Source organism: Argopecten irradians, chromosome 11 (assembly GCF_041381155.1).
Source record: "Argopecten irradians isolate NY chromosome 11, Ai_NY, whole genome shotgun sequence".
NCBI classification, from domain to species: Eukaryota; Metazoa; Mollusca; class Bivalvia; order Pectinida; family Pectinidae; genus Argopecten; species Argopecten irradians.
Genome location: NC_091144.1, coordinates 27,429,439 through 27,455,031, shown reverse-complemented (window position 1 = coordinate 27,455,031; position 25,593 = coordinate 27,429,439). Strand labels below are relative to the sequence as shown.

The 25,593-nt window shown below is 36.5% G+C and overlaps 2 protein-coding genes across 4 annotated transcripts in view; one reads left to right on the top strand and one right to left on the bottom strand.

Moving 5' to 3' along the window:
* The window catches only part of LOC138335168 (dedicator of cytokinesis protein 1-like), a 61,046-nt gene that overhangs the window by 14,074 nt on the left and 21,379 nt on the right, over window positions 1–25,593 (top strand). For both annotated transcript variants that reach the window (XM_069284134.1, XM_069284135.1), the window contains exons 7-29: window positions 143–230; window positions 829–864; window positions 1,150–1,298; window positions 1,598–1,682; window positions 2,267–2,330; window positions 2,917–2,988; window positions 3,314–3,389; window positions 3,739–3,859; window positions 4,165–4,246; window positions 6,507–6,634; window positions 7,360–7,458; window positions 7,765–7,840; window positions 8,345–8,448; window positions 8,793–8,976; window positions 9,496–9,602; window positions 10,042–10,131; window positions 10,443–10,543; window positions 10,943–11,074; window positions 11,545–11,653; window positions 12,248–12,318; window positions 13,878–13,984; window positions 22,839–22,966; window positions 23,351–23,446. In XM_069284134.1, the coding sequence (XP_069140235.1) occupies window positions 143–230; window positions 829–864; window positions 1,150–1,298; window positions 1,598–1,682; window positions 2,267–2,330; window positions 2,917–2,988; window positions 3,314–3,389; window positions 3,739–3,859; window positions 4,165–4,246; window positions 6,507–6,634; window positions 7,360–7,458; window positions 7,765–7,840; window positions 8,345–8,448; window positions 8,793–8,976; window positions 9,496–9,602; window positions 10,042–10,131; window positions 10,443–10,543; window positions 10,943–11,074; window positions 11,545–11,653; window positions 12,248–12,318; window positions 13,878–13,984; window positions 22,839–22,966; window positions 23,351–23,446 (2,305 nt within the window). The remainder of the gene's footprint in view (window positions 1–142; window positions 231–828; window positions 865–1,149; window positions 1,299–1,597; window positions 1,683–2,266; window positions 2,331–2,916; window positions 2,989–3,313; window positions 3,390–3,738; window positions 3,860–4,164; window positions 4,247–6,506; window positions 6,635–7,359; window positions 7,459–7,764; window positions 7,841–8,344; window positions 8,449–8,792; window positions 8,977–9,495; window positions 9,603–10,041; window positions 10,132–10,442; window positions 10,544–10,942; window positions 11,075–11,544; window positions 11,654–12,247; window positions 12,319–13,877; window positions 13,985–22,838; window positions 22,967–23,350; window positions 23,447–25,593) is intronic.
* On the bottom strand, window positions 14,049–21,751 carry LOC138335169 (uncharacterized). Of its 2 annotated transcripts, none has more exons than XR_011210248.1 (2): window positions 15,211–21,751; window positions 14,049–14,581 (listed from the first exon to the last, which is right to left on the bottom strand). XR_011210248.1 is itself a non-coding variant. In XM_069284136.1 (2 exons), exon 2 carries the CDS (start codon window positions 19,994–19,996, stop codon window positions 15,647–15,649), a length of 4,350 nt encoding a protein of 1,449 aa, XP_069140237.1. In that variant the 5' UTR covers window positions 19,997–20,858; window positions 21,486–21,751; the 3' UTR covers window positions 15,031–15,646. The 2 variants fall into 2 exon arrangements, 1 of the variants encoding a protein (XP_069140237.1); XM_069284136.1 differs by lacking the exon at window positions 14,049–14,581 and having other exon boundaries at window positions 15,031–20,858; window positions 21,486–21,751.

Sequence of the window (25,593 nt, the reverse complement as noted above, 5' to 3'; positions counted from 1 at the left end):
AAAGAAAAGAATTTAAATATTTGATAAAATTTTGATTGAAGGACAGTAAAAAATATTCTACAATTTATATCCAACTTTGTTGATTCTGGTTGAATGTGATATGTTGATATTGTTAATGTCTGTAATATATCCTCATTTCTAGCATGCTCAGCCTTGACCTTGTGGTACGAGACGAGCAGGGAAATGTCCTTGACCCTGAGTCAACAAGTGCTATTAATCTCTTCAAACAGGTATGGACAAGCTTGGTGTGATTTCTTGTACAGCTGATACTTTGTTGATCCATCTTTATTTTAGGACTTGTATTCAGTGGACTTAGTGCCATGCTAGTATATAGTTAGCTAGAGGACCTACATGACAGTATATCTATATTCCTCAATAATTACCTACGATTTGATCCAAAAATAAAAGACAAAATCTGTATAAGTAGTATAACAGGAGAGAAAATGTAGTGGACTGACCTGGGTTTGAACCCTGAACCTCTGAACACTAGCCATATGCTTTACTGATTGAGCTACTTAGTTGACGATGGTGGACCTAGTTCAGTTTCACTCACTTGAAACATAATGATTAGTTTATTGTCTTGAAACAGAACTATTAGTTAATTGTCCCTAATTTGACTTCTTTTCACGAAATGGGATATTAAAGCCATTAAATTCGAAGTGATTATAGTAGTTCTTAATTGTTTTAAAATGTTATAAATGGTATAAAAAGCTAGACATTCTTTCTAAAAAAAATGTTTAATATTATACAACTTCTTCATTGCATCAATTTTACTCTCTAGTATCAATCATCATGTTTACAGTATACTTTATGTTTGTTCAATTTTAGCATGAACAAGCCACAGATCGAATTAAAGCAGAAAAGGTAAGAAAGTGATAACGATTCCAGTAAATACCAGACCAAAGATTCCAGTAAATGCCAGGCTGAGTAAACTCTATGAAATTAGAATAAGATTCATTGGTTATGGTAGAAACCTTTGTGGAAAATTTTAAATTTCTGTGCATATGTGTGGACTTTCACAATGTTTTCCTTAATTATAATGTGGTTTATATATTTGACATTTATCCTGAAAATTGTTATCTTTAAGGCTGTCGATACATAATAAACAGGTAGCATGCAGAGCTATGATAGCTATATTGTGGTTTACAGGCGAATGCTGGGAAGGAAGATGGGGTGAATCTCACTTGGCCACACACATTTAATCTTTTTGTGAGACTTAGAAATTTTGTTTGTCGACTTGGTGAAGATGCAGAGATCCTGATGAGCCTGTATGATGCCAAATTTGGAAAATTTATAAGGTGAGATATTATTAAGTTTTTCTTCAACTGAAATAATCTGATATTGTGACCTTGTATATTTTGTTTGTGCATATCACAGAGTTGTCTGCCCTTGCGGGTAGGTAAGGTAATAACTTTAAAGTCATGTGTTTGGGAGCATAACATCATACTTTTCAAGTTTCACTCACAAAATAATGACGTCACAATGGATACCTACCTGCAAGGGAGGTAACTCTGTAATATACAAAGACGGAATAGTTAATTTTATTCATGTTTATTGAGACATGAAATGAAATATGAAACTTTTATTGATTCTTCAGTGAAAACTATGTGGTGAAATGGGCTAAGGGAGGTGGTGTACCAAAGAATGTAGAGATGTTGAATCATTACAAAGTGGTCTTCACGGTACGTAGTCGGTCAATGTTTATGGTGGACACAGGGTTTGAAAAGTCCTTAAATAAAAATTATGGCCTTGAAAAGTCTTTGAAATTTACCAACAGCCTTGAAAAGTCCTTGAAAAATACATTTGCTCTCAAAATGACATTTGATCCCACATTCCAAATGAATTTTTACGGACGGTTAGTCCCACCTTCCGGTGATAATAATGTCATAAAATTCGTGTCAAAATATGATATCACAGTCATTGAAATGTGGTACTCATCAATAATAAATAACACTTTACTCACATTGTTTTGGGATCTGGAAACCCTCTTATTGCAGTAATGTTTAGCCAACGCCAGAAACATTACTAATACAATATTACATAAAGGTGTGCATTCAAGATTTTCTTGTGTGAGCAATTTGAATAATTGTTTTTGATTTAACCAAAATTAAATGTACATATACTTTTTGAAACTATAGCAATTCCAATGAGCCTCGAGTTCCTTTGCTTCATAATTAAAGAACTTTTTTTTTAGTTGACCCATTTAGAAAATGGCTTGATATATATGTATATTTAAATGTTTGATCTATTAATTTTTATTTTATAGGACTTAGGTGCTAAAGACCGACAACGAGAGAAAGTATTTTTAGTTTTTCAAATTATAAGAATAGGTAAGTTTAGTTCATGAAGAGTCTTTATTCTGTAACTTCCAATACTGATGATTCACTCACATCTGATGACAAATTATAAGAATAGGTAAATTTAGTTCATGAAAAGTCTTCATTCTTTAATTTTCATTGATTCATTCACCCCTCAAAACATATTAAGGCTCTTCTAAATCAAAGATAAGTTCAGTCCATTATGAAATTTCAGGGGTGAATTTGTTAAATGTAGTTTTCACTCCTCTGCTAGCAAGTTATGTTACTTGTTATTGAAAACGTTTATTTGTTAAAAATTAAAGAAGAAAAGAAATGGCAACAGCAGAAATATAATAGGTTATAACTTTCAGATAAACCATAGTTGGAGGTAACTGGGTGTAAAAGATGTCTTCTAGCCCCTTTCCCTCAAAGTTTGTCAAACATTTAACTTTGGTTAGGTGGTTGGCTTTTCTCTGTGAACTCCTAATTTCCTTCACCACCAAAGTCTACTTATAGCATGTCCTTACATAGCTAGAAGCAAATCATAAATGAAGTAAGCTTAATTGTAACTGAAAATAAAGAATTTTTTAAAGACATAATTATGATTTTTTTGGTACAGGAGTTATGGACACTAAAGATGTAGATGACAAGAAACAGACAAAAGGACTGAAGCGGCCGTTTGGAGCAGCAGGTAAAAAAACTTGTTCTATATACTGCCCCATGACTTAGTTGGGGCCATGTTAGTATCAGTTTAGACCATCTTCACTAAACAACCTTTTTGCTAAGAGTTGTGTTTTGTGTTCATAATAGACCCCTTTGAAAACCGATTTCTAGGCACCTTTAATGCTTATGTGTAGGCATACATAAAGAATAACTTTTCAAAATCAGTCCTTGTATTATCTAGATAACCTGTATAATCTGAAAACTTGGCTAAACTGACCAAATATTGGTCGCTGTGGTATCCAGATTGGACATGTTACACTGTAGTACTATTAGTTTTGTTTTATATATTGTAGTCCTGGATATCACTGAGATCATGAATGGGAAGCAGGAGTGTTCAGAGGAATCTCAACACTTTATACCATTTCAACAGTAAGTAAAGAAACTGCGGTAATTTTGTATTTTTTCATACTAGAACCATTGACAAAACATACAAATCACAATTCTCTAATACCACTTTCCATTTTAATACCATTTCTACAAAAATAAATCTTGGTTATTACTCATTAATAAATGCATAAAACAAGAGTCGTGAATTACCTCTAATTTCTGTTTATAAGTTATTTTAGACTGCCAATATATTTGGTAGTAAATGCAATGAAATGTGCTCAAAATGTAGCATATTGTAAATGTTTCTTGTGATGTTGATTTTAACTTTCATTTTGATCCCTATAGAAATGTTACTACATACAATACTACAATGTTAAATATAACTCGTTAGGTGTGGCGAGAGAGAGTCGATGGAGAGCTTGATTAGGAAGGTAGTCCTTGCCAAGGAAATCAACCACAAAGGACAGGGGGTCTGGGTCTCCATGAAAATCCTATCTGGGGACCCCAAACAGGTTTGTTAACGTCACAAATTCTGATGTTTTGTTCAGCTTCTGAATTCTCTATCAGCACTTTCGTGTTTTAGTATTCGACCCGATAAGCACAGCGTCCCTATAAGCCCCACTCACCTTTATGAGGCCACAATTTCACTTACTTTGATCCAAATATACAAGGCTTTCCTGTTGAGGTACTGGAAAGGCCTAACCTCAGTAAAAACATTTCATATCTTTGCTTCAATGAATTAACCCCAGTAACAAATTTTATTGTTTTCTCCTGTTATGGGAATAGATTTAACTAAGTTATAATGTTTTTCCTTCAGGTACGAGAAGATTTCCCCCACTTGGTTGGTCAGAATACACCTGTGTCCCGCAAGATGGGCTTCCCCGAAGTCATAATGCCAGGTATGTAATTAACAGCAGACTAAATAATTTTGGTTTAGGTTGTTAGGTGAATAAAAGTGCATGTTGTCTTCAAACAAAAGTAGATTTATATATGACCTTTTAAGTTATGAAAGATATGTGTAGCCTCAATTGAAGTATTATATGTACAAGTCGGAGTTTTTCAGATATTGAAAGATAGATCATTATTCTTATTTTTGTAGCCTTCAAACACAATCTAATGAACTTTAATAACAAACTCTTTTACAATTTTGATAGATCTGCATGAAATATTATTTGATAAAGCAGGAATTGAATATAGAGAAAAGTCATTAAGATTTAGATGTTATATTCATTTGTTATATTAAGTGAATACACACATATTGCCTCATAATAGAACTAGGGAGAAGATGTTTTAGTACAATAATGTCACCTTCAGTCTTGTTATCTAGATTATTTGTTTGCTCGTTTGACATGGTAAAATGTTTGTACTTTAAATGTTGATGATGTGATTTTGTCAAATTTAGCAACATTGCTATAAACCTGACTATGTAACACCTGTCTATAACATACCTGTGTGTTTATCACACCTGTATTAACATACCTGTGTAATGTACCTGTACTTGTTTGTTTGTTTACTCATGCTAGGAGGTAAGCCCTACAAAGCCATTTTACATCATACTATAAACATAACTTGTACATGTTGTAGCAATGCACCATATTGAGTTTTAGACAGTCCTTCTGGTAAACTTGATATTTTCTTTAATTTAGTTTTTATTTTTCTACATGTGTGTTGATGTAATAACTGGAACCCACAATACAAACTTGTGGTACAGAGTTATTTAATTTCATGATTTCATATTTAAGCAATATTCCCAATCATTAAGAAAGATTTATATGTACAGTTGTTTGTTTGTTATATTTAAGATTTAAATTTGGCAGTTTGGTCCAATGATTTATTTAATGAAATGCTTTTTGCTATAAATGTTGTAATTTTGTTGTTGTGTATTGTCACCATGGGATTTCTCAGATTTCTTATTCAACATAATTATAATGTCTACTGTTTAGCTGCTTGTGTTAATTTTTTTGGATGGAAATAAATATATGTGATAGAATTGACAGCCAATGCATTGTAGTCTATGGTGAAGATCTGAGGCACTTGTTGCTATGCTCATCACATCTTTTTATCTGAGAAAGGAACTGGTCTGTCCTGATGTTGTTGTATCAGCTGACAAAACACTTCTCTAATCAATTTTAGCCACTTTTTCTATGTGTTATTCAGTGAAGTAGCCACTAGCTACTACAAGGACACTAAAGGAAGTTGTCACCATAACCAAGGATACTATAACCTTGTCCTTCACAGGGGTTCAAGGAAGTGGGGGGGGGGGGGGGGGGGGGAGGAGGCACAAAACTATTTTCTGAAAATATAATCATTGTAACAGTTGTTGGTTCCAGTATTTTATATCTTACACATTTTCATATAAAAGAAGTTGTTGCTTTTTACATTTGTTGCGTTTGTAATTGTGTGTAATTTGTAATTTTTTTTTTTTTTTCATTACTTTTTTATGTCTTGATATCAACATGATCAGATAGACAAATAACGGTACCATAATAAAAAGTGATTTACAAGAATTATGGTATAAAGAACTTTAATAGATTATTTTTTGTTAAAACATTGTGATGTTGCTTTTTGGTGATCAAGAATATGAAAAAAATATTAATACAAAGTTTCATAATGATCAGACAAGTTATAATGTATTCTTTACCAGTCCAGAACATGAAATATCACAAAGAATGAATTTTTTAAAAGAGTGTGCATTTTTTTTTTTAAATATGTATAGATAAAAGATGCTCCACCACTGACAAATGGTATTTTTCCTCTATCAAAAACAGGAGCAGACGTCTTCAGTTTAAAAGTTACTTACTTTTCATATTACCACCATTGAAAAGTTTGAGCTTCTCATTTTACTTCAAGATAGAAATATAAAAAAATGATTTATTGCATTCTGAATAAATTCCGTGGCACTATGTCCTATATAAAATGCAGTACTGATTGCACATGCACAAAAAGCAAAACAAATGATCTTATATTATTTTTTTTTGTGTTAATAAGTCATATATATTCACGATTACCAATTCAAATGTTCAAATGATTAGTTTCGTTTATGGTCTGTCGGTAGTGGAGCATCTGTAAAGTTATAACATTAAATGTATATAACTGTAAAGTGCTAAGTACATGTATACCAATACTATACAGTTAAAGCCCACTAAACTATATTAACAGGTGATGTCCGCAACGACATTTACATAACAATCAAACAGGGAGAATTTACACGAGGCCCGACAAAAACAGCTGACAAAAATGTGGAGGTCACAATGGTCGTCTGTAACAAAAACTTGGAGACATTAAAGGTAATAGTGGCAGGATCAGATCCAACATATTAAAGATGACCACTGTCAACAACTAACACCCCCATCCCTACCTACAACTCTAAACCTCCCCCTAACAACCAACTGCCCACCGACCAAGAACCTCCCCCTAACAACCAGCCACCACAATCCACAAACCAACAACACCCTCCCCCACCAACCAACCCCCAATCCCTATCCCAACCAACAATCCCACTCTCATACCACCCCAATACCAACCAACAACCCCACCAACCACCGTTGTCACAAATCAAGAATCCCCACCCCACCACCAAGCATCCCCACCCCACCACCAATACCCCCCCTCCCATCACCAAACAACAACCTCCCCACCTACAGACCAACAATTCAACTGGCCCTACCAAGTAACACTCCCCCACCAACCAACCTCCACCCTCATCAACACCCCACTCCCCACTAACCAACAACCCTCACCCAACACATCTACCACCAACACTGCCATTTATATAACAAAAATAACATCTCTTCCAAATGAATATTAAATGATATTTCCTTGCAGGATTGTCTTAAATAAAAATTCATACTAAATAAATTTACAAACATTGTAAAGCATTTTACAAAATTCAATGTACTGCTATGCCTATTGCAAGGGTTGATGATCCTTTAAATAATAACAAAAACTAATGCTAAGACAATTGCTAGACAATCCTGGAAATTATAAAAGAAACAAATGCTTTATTTTGAAGGGAGTTATCAGCCATGGGTGTGGAGGGGATCTTATGACGGAGTACAGATCCATGGTCTACTATCACGAAGACAAACCAAAGTGGTACGAGACTATCAAGGTAGGAAGAATATCTCTAACTGATTGTCATAGTAAATAACATAATTTTAACTTTAGTAAGTATAACTTGTAGACTCTATTTAGGGAATTATGTTGTTGATAACATGAATAATTCAAAGTTTTACTGCTTACACTTCATCAATGTATTAAAATAGTGAAGTTAAAATTGATTGAAGGAAGTCTTTTGTCATTATGAGGTAATAGTGTATTGGTTACTTCAGTTGTGATTTTTAATTTGCTTTAAACTGCACAATATTTTTCCTTACTCAGCTTTTTTAATTCAGTTGTAAATCAATTGTTTTTACAGGTGGCTATTTCTACAGAAGAAGAGTTTAGAGGATTACATCTCAAGTTTTTGTTTAAACATCGGTCAACGAGTGAAAGTAAGTTTTTACACAATGAACTAGTCACTTTATACACCGTAATGCTATATCACTTTATACACTGTTATGCTAAAGAAGTGTAAAAGACAGTTCAGTGTGGGTTGTATATAGTGTTAAATAAGGTTTCTGTCACTCAGCTGATGGAGCATCCTTCTTTGGCTCAGTCGGTAGAGCCGTAATTTTTCACACCGGAGACCAAGGTTCCTGGTTGGAGCATTTGACAGAAAGTATTTTCCCTACAATTGTATCTTTGAGTTACTTTATCAAATCCAAATATCAAAGTTTTGAAGTGGTGTAGAGAAAAAACCATTTTGTCTTCATATCATTCAGATGCATAAGGCTTCTTTCATCTAGGGTCCAAAAGTTTTGCTCTCTCTTTCAATCACCATAAACATTATTACATCAGAATATTATGGAATACATGTATTCATTGCTTAAATTAAAGCCTTATCTATATTGGAGCTTTGAAGAAAACATGATTATTTTTCCTTCCTTCTCTCACAGATAAAGACAGATCAGAGCGACCATTTGCGATGTCATTTGTGAAACTGATGAACAAGAACAGTACAACATTAGCAGATACCGATCATAACTTGTTGGTGTATAAGGTACGTCAGGTCACAATAAACAGTTACCATATTCTTAATAAAATGTTGTCAGGGGTATTAAAAATTGAAAAATGGAAACTGAACTCTGCAGCATATCGTCACATCAAATTGAACTAAGATGTGATTCTTCCTCATTTTAGAGGATTTTCTCTGATTGAACAATACGCGAAACAAATTATGACGAATGTGATCTGAAACAACATAAAATGACCTTTTTAAATACAAAAGAAATGGAAGGAGGGGTGTTTCCTTGCAATGATAAGAGATTTCCTCCCTTTGCTGATGGCATCAATCACATCCCTGCTTTCGTGTCAAATTTAACTCTGCAACTTTAATTTTTCCAGATTGAGAAAAAACATGACGACAGTGACCCCTACCTTGACTTACCCTCTACACGAGAGGTGCTGGAGTCACAGGACATCCATAAGGGCAGTAAAATAACACTATTCTCCGGGCCCTTCACACTAAATCAGCGGGACAGCTTCATGATCAATACATTTGTCTGCTCCACCAAGCTCACACATAACGGTATGTTCCTGTGGGAGATTGGTTTGATAGCTGATGTAGAATAAACTACTACTGATACCACATAGCTTTTATATTTTATAGATGGACAACTTTGTAAGAAGAAATATCATCTGACATGAAGAGTACATAATCGTTTACCTAATACTAATAATTTCTCATAATAAATTTTTACAGTTAAAAGTATTTTTCGAAAATGATCACAAATACAGTTCTGTTATTTTCATTGAATATGATTTAACCTTATGGAACTGAAATATCGTCTTATAATATCATAATATCGTATACCTATTAAATACAGTAAAACACATTTATAAGAACACCCTTACAACAAATCCAAGGTTATATCGTAGTTATTTTTATTCCAAATCAAGATTCCTCTACATTGTTCATAATATGTGGATGACAAACTACGCTTAAAACCAAAATAATTTCACTGGTCCCCAGAGATTTGTTTTAACTATGTTTTAATATAATAGAATTATCAAGTAATTAAATATTACTCTGCTGCTCTTTGTACAGTTGACCTGTTGGGATTATTGAAGTGGCAGGAGATGTTGAACGACACAACGGTGCTGAGGACACACCTTGATAAACTAATGCATGTAGATGGAGAGGAGATTGTCAAGGTCGGTATCAAGGTCAAGTGCAAAAAAATCTATGGCAACTGTAACATAGCAACATATTATGTGATACATTTCATAACAACCTTAATATCAATTTCAAAGAAGAAAACTGCTAAATTGTTAGGATACAAGTTATGCTCTTATTTTTGTACTTTTTGTAAGGTATAGACCATAGTTTTATCACATAATCTGCCTGATATCCAGTGACTTTGCTGGTGTTATAGTTTTGCATATGTCATTAATATGATATAATACAATCATATAATCTGGAGCACTTTTCGTTAGCTAAAAATCTATTATGACGTCAGGATTTCAAGATGTCATGACAAAATGAAAGTTTTTGTTGGATTTCTGCAACACATTTTGACATTTATTAAAGATCCTATTTGTATTAAACTGAAGTTCGCTTACATAAAATGATCATATTTATATTACATTTCAGTTTCTACAAGATCTTTTAGACTCTTTATTCAACATACTGATAGAGACAAACATTTCTGAGATGTATGATAACTTGGTGTTTGAAGCGCTGGTAAGTAGATTCATGATATGATAATTGTAACAGCGTTCATTTACTTTTGATCTCCATTTTCATAAAGGTAGAAACTAGATACATGTTTCAATGTGTAAAACTTCAAGAATATCTCTGAAACAAAATATTTTAAATTGTAACTTGTGTCAAAAAAATGAAACATGTTTCAAATTATTGCCCGATTTTGTGTCTATTTGCATGGAAAATAAAGAATATTGCTTACTGAGCATATGATACTGTATCAACAGTCACCAATTTTAAAATCATAATAGCTGTTATTTTATGACCTTGACCTTATGACTTTGTTCTAGGTACACATCATTGGATTAATATCAGACAGGAAGTACCATCAGTTCCGACCTGTCCTCGATGCTTACGTGACAACTTCCTTTAGCTTCTCTATGGCCTACGAGTATGTACTTCTGTGGTTTAAAGTGATCAGCGAATAAGATAAATCTCAGTGGTATTGATTTGTTTGCCATTATATAAATTTAAAAAAGTTATTTCTGTATTTAAAAGAATTAGACACTTTCATTCACATACACATTGGAAATGTGAAGAAAATCATATGAACTCCTTCATTAAGATAATTAATCTAATAAGCTGAGAGAATCTTTCATTTGTAGAAAATTTGTGTACGTAAAAAACATTTTCCTATAATCTTAGACCTAAAGAAGAAAATAATCAACAAAAGATTTACAGTTTGAATTTATCTTAACCATGTACCTAGGGTTCACTTTAGAGAATGATGCATGGCGTATTATTTGTATGCGTTTATTTGTATGTGGTTAAATTCATTGTCTGTTGACAGAAAACTGATGTTGATCTTACGAGACTATGTAGACCGGGCCATGGAGGTGAACCAGAAAGTGTTAATACGAGCCATGAAGTCACTGGAATACCTCTTCAAGTTCATTGTGCAATCCAGGAACCATTTCTCTCTGTAGGTTACAGCGCCTATAAAACACACTTTAAAACTTGTCTTGTCTGTCTAATGGTACAAACAAAATGTCTTTAGAGAAGTTTTATAAATCAAGAGAAATTTGTTCATTAAAGCTGCAGAAACTAGCTATATCATTTTTGTAAAGTTATAGGAAATTTTTGTGTCAGAAATTTTTAAAAAGCTGCAATTTGTATAGAGAATTGGTTTTATCAGAACTTTTTTTCAATTTCTGGTCAATCACTGTTTAGAATAATTTTAATAATGAAAAGATACAGTATAACTTGTCAAAAACAGACCCTTGTCTAATCTGAATCTCTGTGTATACTGGCAAAGTTTTATGGCAAATGCCTTCTTAACTTATTGTAATTAAAACCTGCATAATCCAGAAACCTGGTTATACCGATCAAATATTCTGTGACATCCTGTTTAGACAAGGTTCACTGTATGTAACAACCACTGAATTCTTTCAGGTTAAATGAGGGACGAGGGAAGCAGCTGTTTGAGCTACAGATGAAGCAGCTGATACAGGCGATCAGTGGTATGATGTTATATACCAGTGATAATACCCTGCTGGCTCAGGTAAATAAAAAGACAAATATTGCATATAAAATTATATTTACTAGATAATATTTTTCCTGTTTAAAAGGTTGTCTGGATTTCAAAAAGTGAAGATTTACAAAAAGATATATGAAGTTATAGACACAGGTGAAACAAATGTGTTTTTACAGGTTGTCAATAATCAATTTTCTTAAACTATGAATCTAATAAAAAAAAAATATATGTATAAATTTCCTATCTACGATTAATGTGTCAACTTGAAGATATGTCATGTTTGGCATTGCACAAAAAACATTTCTTTAATTTGCTATATTAATGCTACTCAATATTTTTTTGATATATAGTACCAATTGTATTCACTGAGAAATGACAGAGCAAAGATATAACTATGTTTTCTTCAATTATAACATTTAGTCATCAAAGAATATTTTAAGATAATTAAAAATAATGAATATCTTAGTATATGTGTAATTTGATAGGCTTCAGTTCTCAAATATATGTGTTCTTGTTCAGCCATATTGCACACCGTTCATGTGTTTGATCTTATGTTTTAAGATAATTTTGAAGAAAGAAAACCCCCAAGAACCTGAATATCTTGTGTTTGTGTTTTACTAGGGTTCAGCTCTCAAGTATATGTGTTCAGCCATACCAGACATCATCAATGTGTTTGATCCCCTTGAGCTCAGGTATTTATCTGTCATACTGTATAATCACATATTTCTATAGGGTTTTGTTTTCTTGATTTTTTCTAAGACCTCTTATATCCCAGGATGGGATTTTCTTTAGGATATTTTCATGAATGACTTCATTATTTTATTGATTGATGTATCGAAAGACCTTTGTTTTATTGATTTATGATGTCTTTGCATATTACAGAGTTATCTACCTCGTGGCTAGGTATCTTTGTAATATGCAAAGTCATTATTTTGTGGGCGAAATTCATGTTGTTTCTGTGAAAAGTATGACGTTACCCTCTCAAACACATAACATCACAATCAATACCAACCAGCAAGGGCAGAAAATTTTGTAACATGAAAATACAGACTGAATATGTTTAGGCCTTCTTTTTCATATAGTACATAGTCCTATTTATTTTCATTGATTTTCTAGATCAGACATGTTAACCCTACTGATTCAGGCGGAAGTCTACCGCTTTTGAAGCTGATATTCCGCCTACCGCTTTAATATCCAAATATTCTGATTTCTGCAAAACATCTTCTTTATTTATTTTTCTTCCGATTTCTGAAATTTTTATAGTCGGGTGGGGCTGCCATGGTGGCTTCAAAATGCATACCAGACAGTGAAGGGGGACTGGTTTGATAATTAAGTAAACAAAGGAGGTGTGAACACTCCCTGACCAACACCCACTGGTGCTAATTAACAGCCTGGGGCTAGTTCCACCTTGGCTTGGTGGTGTCACTTATTTCACGTGTCTGAGTGTAACGATGTGTATTATGTAGGCCTACCGTAAGGAAACGATTATCTGGCCTTTCAATAATTTTTGTGCTTAAAACTAGTTAGCTTCATTTCAAAAACAAACACTACTTATAATTGAAATGATTTACTCACGTTTTTAATGTTTTTAATGTAAAATAGACGTATAGTGTCTGCTGAAAGTCATAAACTTTGCAATCGTAATGGCCGCCATTTTGGAATGAGGTGATTCTAATAAAGGTGCCGGATTTTGGTATAAAATTTCAGGAATTCACTAAAAAAAATTTTTTTTTTTTTTTGCAAGGGGATTATTTCTCTAGAATATTGGTGAACATTGTAGAAATAAATATTTGTATTTTTTCTTACATAAATCAAAAGAAAATGAGTCCAGTATGTATTAAAAAAGTGAGAAAAAAGGTGATAAATACATTGAAATAAAAGTATATAAAATATTTATTGGCATTTTGCATCTTCTAAATTTAATGTAAGCCTTAAATAACATTTAAATAATGCAAAATGAGCCACCAAGGCCTATGGTGATAATCAAAGTTAAAACATAATTTGTTAACAAAATATGTTTTTGTAATTATTTTGCATAATATTGATATTTATATATCTCTGACGCGACGCGAAAAATGCCGCGTGCAATGCTCCCGCTTTTGAGTAAAAAATCTACCTCTTTTTGGTCACCAAAGGTTAACATGTCTGCTAGATGTATGTAGGCAATACTAGGCCATTATTTAATATACATGTATGAAAATTGATGAGGTAAAAAAAAGTATACATGATTAATTTCTATATATGATTTCAGTCAACTTATGGTGGAATTCATTAACAACGTGCCAAAGGAGCGACTAACAAAACAGAAGTTGAAGTGTATAGATTACCTTGTACATAGTGTGTTGTTTAAATCAGCAGGTAAGAGTCTTTTCTAATCCAAGCATTATTAGCTCGCCTATTCGAAGAATAGGGGGAGCTTGTAACTGTGGAACGAGCGACGCAGCCTTACTCGGGAAAAACCACACAATGATGCATTCTATACAATATATACAAGTTTATTTACACTATATATACATAAAACTATATAATAGAATCAATATACATATACATTCACTCTCTCTCTCATTCACCACACACCACTAGAAAGTCACTGATATTGTCTTGTCCTCTTCTTATGCACAACAAACACTCCTCTGGTCGATGATGATATGTCCGTCTAATTCCAGCTATGAGTTACATGTGTACATCTAGCGTAAACCGCAAACAATGGTAGACACCTTAGTGTCATGTAAAAGTCACAAGCCCACCATTGGCCACTGGTGGAACAATAAAGTATCACAATCGGTCATCAGTCGTAGACCGTGGACTCATATGTAAGTCGTCTCACTCGGGGTTACTGCACCGCTGAGTGCCATGGGACCTGTTTTACCGCCACTGTAGCCACAAATGTATGACTCTGTCATAGTCACATCTGATGTGTTGGCTGGTCTGTCATCCCATTCCATGGATAAGAAGCTGGTAAATACAGAAAACAGGACAAAATATGTTGAAATCCGCCTAATTCCATATTAATATAATGTCTCCGCAGGTATGTCAAACCTATCAATTATTGCTCACATACGCTTCCATACATTTATTATTCTAACAAACTGAAGATAGTAATTACTGAAATTATACTAAATTAACAATAATTACATAATAACATTCCTCATAATACTCTTAATCCTCAATACTAAACTAAATATAAGCAAAAGATATATTACACAATCGTGCGGGTCCAATACGAACAATATACACCGAACCTGTATACTATCTATGGGCCTCCATACATATACTCATAGTAAACGCATACGCTTATATATACGATCAATTACTCTATAATAACAGGTTCTACAAAACTATTACATACTGAATATATAGCTTAATCCAACATATACCGTATAAATGCATTTATGTACTATTTAAACACACTTATTTATGAGATTACATATAAATGGAACGTACACGTAAACAACTCAGTCACGCACGAGTGGACCGCAACGCCTATGAATGCTTGACCGGTCCCCATCAGGTAAAGTATACAATCCAAACGGACACAATACAAAATGGAATCGCGTAATAATAATACAAGGGCAAACACTTACCACAGTCAGCTTTCTGTGCTCCAAATATTGGTCGGCCTATGCAATACTATCTCTGGACACAATCATAACTGTGTACGTCTTGCCGCCATATCCATGTATGTCTCTACCCGGTACCTCTCGGGTATCTTCTCTCCTACTTACCTGATAGTGAGTTCCGCATTATAGGTCGCACTACACAAATTACTAACCCTATGCACTCAATCCATACAAAAACAACACGAAACAGGTATTAAAGTATTTATTTCATTATGCGAGCGTGACACATCCCCCCGTTTCAGATGAAATTGTTCCAATTTCACGAAATATTCACCTCGCAATACAAAATTACAAAAGGAAAGTACACAACATTTTAAAAATTCCAACTGGAGTCCTGGAAGACTGGCGATCTTTCCAAACTGACGACAGCAACGTCCCACTCTATATCCAATATAGGTCACTACACCCGGCTGAGATAATCCGCTCCAACGTTGTCACAACCCTTGATAGCCCGCAAGCGAAACCTGTAAGGCTGCAACAACAAAGCCCATCTCATCAGCCTTCCATTAGCTGTCCTCGTCCGGTTCAGATACGTCAGCGGTTGATGATCCGTTTCCAATACAAACTCGCGTCCGTACAGATAGGGCTCAAACTTCTGTATACCCCAAACGATTGCAAGGCACTCACGTTCAATAATGGCATAGTTCTTCTCACGCGGAAGAAGTTTCCTGCTAGCGTATGCTACTGGCATCGCCTTGTCGTTCTCCTCCTGAAGTAACACAGCTCCGATACCCGTATCGGATGCGTCAGTTCTAAGAATGAACTCCTGAGACAAATCCGGTAGCTTCAGTACTGGGCTACTGGTTAACATCTTCTTCAGTGACAAAAACGCCTTCTCATGATTCGCGTTCCATTCCACCTTGTTCGCAAGGCCTTTCTTGGTTAAATCACTCAGTGGTATGGCTATGGCTGAGAAATTCGGAATGAATCTCCGATAGAAACTGGCCAGTCCTAGAAACGAACGAACTTGTTTCTTTGTTTCCGGTCTCGGCGCTTCCTCGATAGCCTTGATCTTCTCCTGGTCCGGTCGAAGTCGCTGGTCTCCTACCACATATCCCAGGCACGGTAATGATTTGAAACCAATCGAACACTTCGTTGGGCGTGCTGTTAGTCTCGCTTTCCTCAATCGCCCAAACAATTCCCTCAAAACTTCCAAATGTTGTTCCCAAGTGTCCGTGAAAATAAGAATGTCATCGATGAAATTATCCAGACAATCCATTCCGGCTAATAGTTTTCTCATTAGTCGACTAAACGTCGCAGGCGCGTTTACTAATCCAAACGGCATTACCCGAAATTGGTAAAGTCCCTGCGGTGTGATGAACGCTGTCTTCGACTTCGCACTTTCTGCCATTGGCACCTGCCAGTACCCTTTAGACAAGTCCAACTTTGAAAAGAAACGTGCTCCTGCCAAACGACCGAATATGTTGTTCGTATCGGGCATCGGCTCAGCGTCAAAGACTGTCACGCGGTTCAGCCTCCTGAAATCAATGCAGAATCTGTTGGTTCCGTCTTTCTTCTTCACCATAACGACGGGTGCTGCATATGGTGATTCTGATGGCTCTATGATGTCCATGTCAATCATCTTCTTGACTTCATCCATAATCACTTCCTTGGTACTGTATGGCAATGGATACTGTTTAACACGAACCGGCTCTGATGTTGTCGTGTGTATGTCGTGTACGGCTAGGTTTGTGTGTCCAGGCATATCCGTAAGCACATCTGTATACGAATGAAGTAACTCGTGGACTTCCTCCAACTGTGATGATGTCAGTTCCTCCGCTATGACGACATCCTCCACACCCTCTTTACCTGCCTTGGATGGAAGTGTCTCCAGCTCTGTGTCACCATTACAGTCGTCCTCATCCTCGTGCAACACTGCCGTAGCTATACACCCAAGTATTCCGCTAGAATCTGCATCTTTACTCTTGCTTTGTGGTTCAACATATTTCTTCAGGAGATTCACATGAAGTGTCTTGATCTTACCATCACGATTTATTCTGTAGTCCGAAGGTCCAACCCTTTCAATTACTTCAAATGGTCCACGCCACTGCATAAGAAGTTTGTTCGCCTTGGTCGGCAAGAGTACCAACACCTTGTCTCCCGCTTTCAATTCTCTTATCCTCGCTTTGCGGTTGAAGTACTTCTTCTGCTTACCTTTTGCCTTCTCTAGATGTTCCTTTGCCAACTGACAAGTTTCCTCCAATCTCTCCCTTAAGTCCACCACATACTGGTATGTAGACTTCACATCGTCATCCGGCATGTCCTTGGTCCACAACTCCTTCAATATCATCATGGGGCCGCGAACTGATCTGCCGTATAGTAGCTCGAATGGAGAAAATCCGAGGCTCTCTTGAGGAACTTCACGGTATGCAAAAAGTAACGCATTGATGAACTTGTCCCAGTCCTTTGGTCGTTCCGCGCTCATTCTCCGAAGCATTTGCTTAAGTGTCCCGTTGAATCTCTCAACCAATCCGTTACACATAGGATGATAAGGGGACGTCGTTAATTGCTTCATTGATAGCAGTCGGGCAACTTCACGCATGACATCAGAAGTGAACTGTGCCCCTTGATCCGAGAGCATTTCCGCTGGAACTCCAACTCTGCTAAATATATCGACTAACGCTTCCGCCACACGTTCTGTCTCTATTCCTCGTAGAGCCACTGCCTCCGGATAGCGAGTCGCGTAGTCTACCACCGTCAGAATGTATCTGTTCCCTCTGTCTGTCGCCGGTTGAATAGGTCCGATAAGGTCTACTGCAACCCTCTTAAATGGCGTATCTATAAGCGGCATGTTCCCTAGAGGTGCAACAGGAACTCTCCCCTTGGAAATAGTTCGCTGGCATATGTCACATGATCTACAGTACCTTCCAACATCCGCTTGGACACCAGGCCAAAAGAATTCCGATAGAACACGAGTTGATGTCCGTTTGACTCCCAAGTGTCCAGCCATAATTGATGAATGTGCAAGGTCCAAGACTGCCTGACGAAATTTACCCGGAACTACCAGCTGACGAAACTCCTTTCCATTTGCTACCTTTGGACTCCGAAATTTCCTGTATAGAAGACCCTTGTGATAAAATATCACTGAAACTCCTCCGTCCTGTCGGTCTTGCTGGTCATCATTATTCGCCATGTCCCTGAACTTCAACAGAGTAGGATCAACTTGCTGTTCCTTCCTAATATCTTCCATGGTTCCTATGTCAGTTGCATCCCTTACATGTAACGGCCGGTACCCACTCTCCTTAATCTTCTTCTGTGCCCTTGTCTCTACTGCCTGAACTGTGCCATCATCTCTTTGCCACTCATCATCTGGCTGATTAGGGGGTCTAGCACCGTCCACGTTCCCAATTATCAAGTCATATAGAGGAGTCTCTAATACCCATGCATCAGCTGTTCCCTTAAAATACGGCGTGTCAATATCCAATTCTGCTACCGGCACCTGGATCCTTGATCCATCTGCTAACGAGCAAACCTGTCGCCGGTCAGATATCCTAGAGGAGTCTACAAGATCCTTCCTCACGACAACACCGCTACAGCCGCTATCTCTCAATACTGTGACGAAATGATCACCGACATATCCACTTGCGATTGGCATGCCCTTAGCCCCAGCCATCCTTATGTTGCATGACTCACTCAGTGTCGGAGGACAACTAGCAGCTGTGGACTTCTTCGTTAGTGCTTGACTTCCTCTACCCTCACATCTTTTGTGTCTAGTAAACCAATTTCCTTGTCCTTTCGCTGACTCGCCTAAAACAGCAGCAACGCTGGACGACTTCTTGTTGCGACACTCAAATGACAAATGTCCAGGTTTCCCGCAAGAATAGCATTTCCTCTCCTTCTGTGGTACAGTTGCTTTCCCACGCAAGTTGTCAGTAATATGAGCACTGCTGTTCTGCTGTGGCTTCACATCCCCATGCTTGTTTGTTCTCGACGTCATCAAATTATTCCTGCTACCTCTAGCATCAGCAAATTGGTCAGCAAGTCTGGCCATCTCTTGCAAGGATGAAGGAATCCTTTCCTTCAAGAACAGCGCTAATTCCCTTCCACAACAATAAATAAACTGATCCCTGATCACTAGGTCCTTCAGTCGCTCATAGGTTTTCTCAGTCCTGGTCATCTCAACCCATCGCTCGAAATAGTTGTCTAACCTCAGGGAAAACTGTGTAAAAGTCTCACCGCCTTCTGGTCTTGAAGAACGAAATGCCTTCCTAAAACCGTCTTCCGTCTTCTCAAACCGCTTGAGCAAAGCCTTCTTTAGTTCCTGGTAATCAAGAGCCTGGTCGACAGGAAGGCGAGAAAAGACATCAAGCGCCTTACCTTTGAGCAGAGCGCTAAGGTTAGCTCCCCAACTATGCTGATCCCAGTTCTGAGCGGTTGCATACCTCTCGAATCGCTGCAAATAAGAATCCATGTTGTCTTTACCATCTTCGAAAGCAGGAAGCTTAGGACCCCGTACTCCTGTTCCATCTCGCACTGGTCTCGATTGTGCCGCCTGCAATTCCATCTGTCTCCTATGTTCTTCAATGGCTCTCTCCTCTTTCTCTTTCTCCTCTCTGGCATGTTCTGCTAACATTTCCTTCTGAAATTGACGTTCCTTCTCTTTCTCGTCAAGTTCTCGTAATCTGACCTTTCTGGCTTCTTCCCTTTCATCTCTGGCCTTAGCTTGCTCTTCAGCCACAAACTGGCGTAACTCCTGGCCCTGTAAACCAATTTCTTTACCTAAAGAAATGAGATCCTGAACCGTCGCCATAATTGAAACACAAAAACAAAGAGCATACACCAAACACAATCAACATACAATCAATAGAGATAAAACTAGTTACTTAGTTACTTACCCCAATCCGTGCAAAAGGCATGTATCCCGTCCAGATAGAAAACGTGTTCCTTATAAACTCACTTACCTGGATATACTTGACTCACTCACAAGCTTATCAGACTGCTGTAGAGAAAAAAGGAACCCCCTTAACACTAAATTGCCCGAGGAAAACCTTTCCAGCATTACCCGATAGAATGCATATCATGAAATCATTTTCCGAGCAGACTAGCACCAGTCATCCCACCGCTGCCACCAAATTTGTAACTGTGGAACGAGCGACGCAGCCTTACTCGGGAAAAACCACACAATGATGCATTCTATACAATATATACAAGTTTATTTACACTATATATACATAAAACTATATAATAGAATCAATATACATATACATTCACTCTCTCTCTCATTCACCACACACCACTAGAAAGTCACTGATATTGTCTTGTCCTCTTCTTATGCACAACAAACACTCCTCTGGTCGATGATGATATGTCCGTCTAATTCCAGCTATGAGTTACATGTGTACATCTAGCGTAAACCGCAAACAATGGTAGACACCTTAGTGTCATGTAAAAGTCACAAGCCCACCATTGGCCACTGGTGGAACAATAAAGTATCACAATCGGTCATCAGTCGTAGACCGTGGACTCATACGTAAGTCGTCTCACTCGGGGTTACTGCACCGCTGAGTGCCATGGGACCTGTTTTACCGCCACTGTAGCCACAAATATATGACTCTGTCATAGTCACATCTGATGTGTTGGCTGGTCTGTCATCCCATTCCATGGATAAGAAGCTGGTAAATACAGAAAACAGGACAAAATATGTTGAAATCCGCCTAATTCCATATTAATATAATGTCTCCGCAGGTATGTCAAACCTATCAATTATTGCTCACATACGCTTCCATACATTTATTATTCTAACAAACTGAAGATAGTAATTACTGAAATTATACTAAATTAACAATAATTACATAATAACATTCCTCATAATACTCTTAATCATCAATACTAAACTAAATATAAGCAAAAGATATATTACACAATCGTGCGGGTCCAATACGAACAATATACACCGAACCTGTATACTATCTATGGGCCTCCATACATATACTCATAGTAAACGCATACGCTTATATATACGATCAATTACTCTATAATAACAGGTTCTACAAAACTATTACATACTGAATATATAGCTTAATCCAACATATACCGTATAAATGCATTTATGTACTATTTAAACACTTATTTATGAGATTACATATAAATGGAACGTACACGTAAACAACTCAGTCACGCACGAGTGGACCGCAACGCCTATGAATGCTTGACCGGTCCCCATCAGGTAAAGTATACAATCCAAACGGACACAATACAAAATGGAATCGCGTAATAATAATACAAGGGCAAACACTTACCACAGTCAGCTTTCTGTGCTCCAAATATTGGTCGGCCTATGCAATACTATCTCTGGACACAATCATAACTGTGTACGTCTTGCCGCCATATCCATGTATGTCTCTACCCGGTACCTCTCGGGTATCTTCTCTCCTACTTACCTGATAGTGAGTTCCGCATTATAGGTCGCACTACACAAATTACTAACCCTATGCACTCAATCCATACAAAAACAACACGAAACAGGTATTAAAGTATTTATTTCATTATGCGAGCGTGACAGAGCTAATGTTGTCGCATCGGGGTCGGCGTCAGCGTTGGCGTCCCGTTTCACGTAAAAGTTTTTGAGCAAGTTTCTATTTTGTCAATTGTTTAAGCATAAGTCATCATAAATGTTTATGATTTTATTTTTCCTAATGTGTATGGATGCTGAACATGATAATACAACCAATTTGGGCCCTTTAAGGGGTTTTTTGAGTCTGTTAATGTGTCATATTTCCATGTTAAAGTTTTTGAGCAAGTTTCTATTTTGTCAATTGTTTAAGCATAAGTCATCATAAATGTTTATGATTTTATTTTCCTAATGTGTATGGATGCTGAACGTGATAATACAACGAATTTGGGGTCCTTTAAGGGGTTTTTGAGTCTGTTAATGTGTCATATTTCCATGTTAAAGTTTTTGAGCAAGTTTCTATTTTGTCAATTGTTTAAGCATTAGTCATCATAAATGTTTATGATTTTATTTTCCTAATGTGTATGGATGCTGAACGTGATAATACAACCAATTTGGGGCCCTTAAGGGTGTTTTTGAGTCTGTTAATTTGTCATATTTCCATGTTCTCCAACAGCTCTTGTAATTATATCCATATACTAGACTTTTCATATAACTACAGTCTAAAGAGCAGGTTAATTCCCTGCATGGTTTAGTTTTGCTTTATTCACGATTTTACTGAAATCTAGTTTTAAACACCACGGAAATGATCAGAAACTCATTTACGTATATAAGAGCAATTGTTTGAAAAATTTCAGAAATCAGTGAACAGCAAAATTTATCCTTCATGTATATGACCCGCTTCCAAATATGAACCCCCCTCCCCCTCAAATTTAAATTGCTATACAGCATGAAACACCTTAGCTAGTTGATGTGCTGTCTTTTTTTAATGGGGCTTATACATAATTTATATTTATATATTTGTTTGTTATAATGGATTGTGTTGATGAATTTATCTTATGAAGCTCTAACATTATTTTTCATGGAGATGAGCAATTTCATGCCGCTTGTCTTGATTTCCTTTTTCATCTAGATGAATGATGACACTTCCATGTCATATCTACATTCATGTCCTGAATATTTTGATGTCATATTGTTCCAGATTGTCGTGCTATCTTGTTACCTATGATATTGAGTCACACGGGGACGTTACTGGAGAATCAAGAGGAACTGGAAGATTGTGTGGATGTACTAAGTGATCTGATGGACCAAATGCATGACAAGACCACGGTAAACTGTTTTCTTCTTCACCAATTTTATTGATAACTCGGAACCTTCAGTACTTTGATTTGTGTGACGTGCGCAAAAGAAATAAAATCATTTGATTCATCTATTTTTATCGACCACTGGTGAATGAGGTGTATCATTACTTTAGTCATTGAGTCATTTATAGTACCTCCAAAAATTTGATCAGTGTTACATTACAGTACCTACAGAACTTTGATCAGTGTTACATTCCAGTACCTCCAGAAATTTGATCAGTGATACATTTCAGTACCTCCAGAAATTTGATTAGTGTTACATTACAGTACCTTCAAAACTTTGATCAGTGACAGTACCTTCAGAACTTTGATCAGTGTTAGTATCTTCAGTTCTAGATCTGTTTATTTTCAGGGGTCGCATTCCAATGATATAGATATGATCATGAAGATGAACCTCAGGATTGTGATCCGCTCAGCAGTGTGCATGGACAAGACATCTAAAGAAGCTGTAAGCATTTCAAAATTTATCAAATTCTTTGTAAGATTGATAACTTAGTATAGAGTTCTTTTTCGCAATATATCTCTCTTGTTTAGAAAAAATTATCTGTATATTTATATTTATATTAATTTCTCTAGGCATTATTGTTGTTGATCTTATAACCATATGATCTATCACTTTTACTTGAATATTTCAAAACATAGAAAAAAATATACAATAATAGAAAACAAACCCCAATAACATTTGAATTCTAGGTCATTATTTACATTCAATATGGTATTTCAAGCCCATGAAAGAACTAATTTTTAGGTCATCCTGACCCATAGGGTCAGGATGACCTATAGTCATCGTGCTTCGTCCGTCGACATGCGTTGTGCACCGTGCGTAATCTTTTGCATTTAAAATGCTACTCCTCCAACATCCTTGGATGGATTTCATCCATATTTGTTGTGAAACACCATTGGGAAAGGAAAATCATTTGTTATATAAATGAGCCTGGTCCGACCCCTAGGGGCTGAGAGGTGGGGCCCCAAAAGGGCAAATTTTCTTAATTTCAGCTTTAAAATCCTTCTCCTTCTTCGTCCTTGGATGGTTTTTATCCATATTTGGTGTGAAACATAATTGGGGAAGGACAATCATTTTTTTATATAAATGAGCATGGTCTGACCACAAGGGGCTGAGGGGTGGGGCCCCAAAAGGAGAAATTTTCTTAATTTAAGCTTTAAAATCCTACTCCTCCTTCATCTTTGGATGGATGGCAACAAACTTTGGTTTGAAACATTATTTGGAAATTAAAGGGCAATAATTTTTTATATAAATGAGCCTGCTCCGACCCCTAGGGGCTGAGGGGTGGGGCCCTAAAAAGGGGAAATTTTCTAAATTTTAGCTTTAAAGTCCTACTCCTCCTTAACCCTTAAGTGAATTACATCCATATTTGGTGTAAAACATCATTGGGGAAGGACAATCATATTTTATATGAACGAGGTAGGTCCGACCCCTTGGGACAGAGGGGCGGGGCTCAAAAGGGGGAACTTTGATGAAATTTGGCTTTAAAATCCTACTACTCTTAACCCTTGAGTGGATTTCATCCATATTTGGTGTAAAACTTTATAAAGGAAGGACAATCATATTTTATATAAAGATTTTCCAAGATGGCCACTGGTCCACTTCCTGTTTTAAGGTTTCGGTCTCCGATCTCAATGAAAATTGGACTATAGGGGTTTTAAGAGATGGTGAACAACATGCAAAGATTTTGGCAAAGATTTTGGTATTTCAAGATGGCAACTTGCCCACTTCCTGTTTTCAGGTTTCAGTCATCAATCTCAATGAAAAATGATCTATAGGGGTTTTAAGGGATGGCGAATAACATGCAAACATTTTCATTAAAATTTTGGTATTCCAAGATGGCCACTGGCTCATTTCCTGTTCTTCAGGTTTCATTCTCCGATTTCAATGAAAATCGGTTAATGTGGTTTTAAGTGATGGCGAACAACATGCAAATATTTTGTAAAGATTTCGCTGGGCCAAAATCCTGTTTTTATATTTCTGTCTCTGAATTCAATGAAAATTAGTATATAGGGGTATTAAGGGATGCTGATCAATATGATAAAAAATTTAAAGATTGTTGCTGGGCCAACTTCCTGTTTTCAAATTTGCATCTGCAATTTATTGAATATAAAAGTACCTAAAAATTTCTTCCAAAATGTTCATACACTGTGCTACTGCATTCTTCATTTGTTGCAGGTGGGGATGGGGAGGGGGAGGGAGAGGGTCTTTTGGGGGATTATGTAATGGTGTCCATTACAATGAGTACTTGTTTTAGCTTTAAAATCCTACTCCTCCTAAACCCTTGAGTGGATTTCATCCATATTTTGTGTAAAACATTATAGGGGAAGGAATATTATATATTATATAAACGAGTTAGGTCCAACCCCTTGGGACAGAGGAGCGGGGCTCAGAAGGGGAACTTTGATGAAAGGAGAAGGTACGTTAAGACTCGAATATGGCCTCAAAATTAATTATCCAGTAAAGAACAACATATTTTGCCATATAACAGCTAAATACATTTGCAAACACATTACATCTCAAAAATATCCCGCATGTGCCAATTATGTTCACTATGACGTCATCAACATGCAGTTTCCCGCCATTTTTCA

Excerpts from the sequence above, each read along its gene's own strand:
- LOC138335169 (XM_069284136.1), bottom strand. The coding sequence starts at position 19,996 with ATGGCGACGGTTCAGGATCTCATTTCTTTAGGTAAAGAAATTGGTTTA.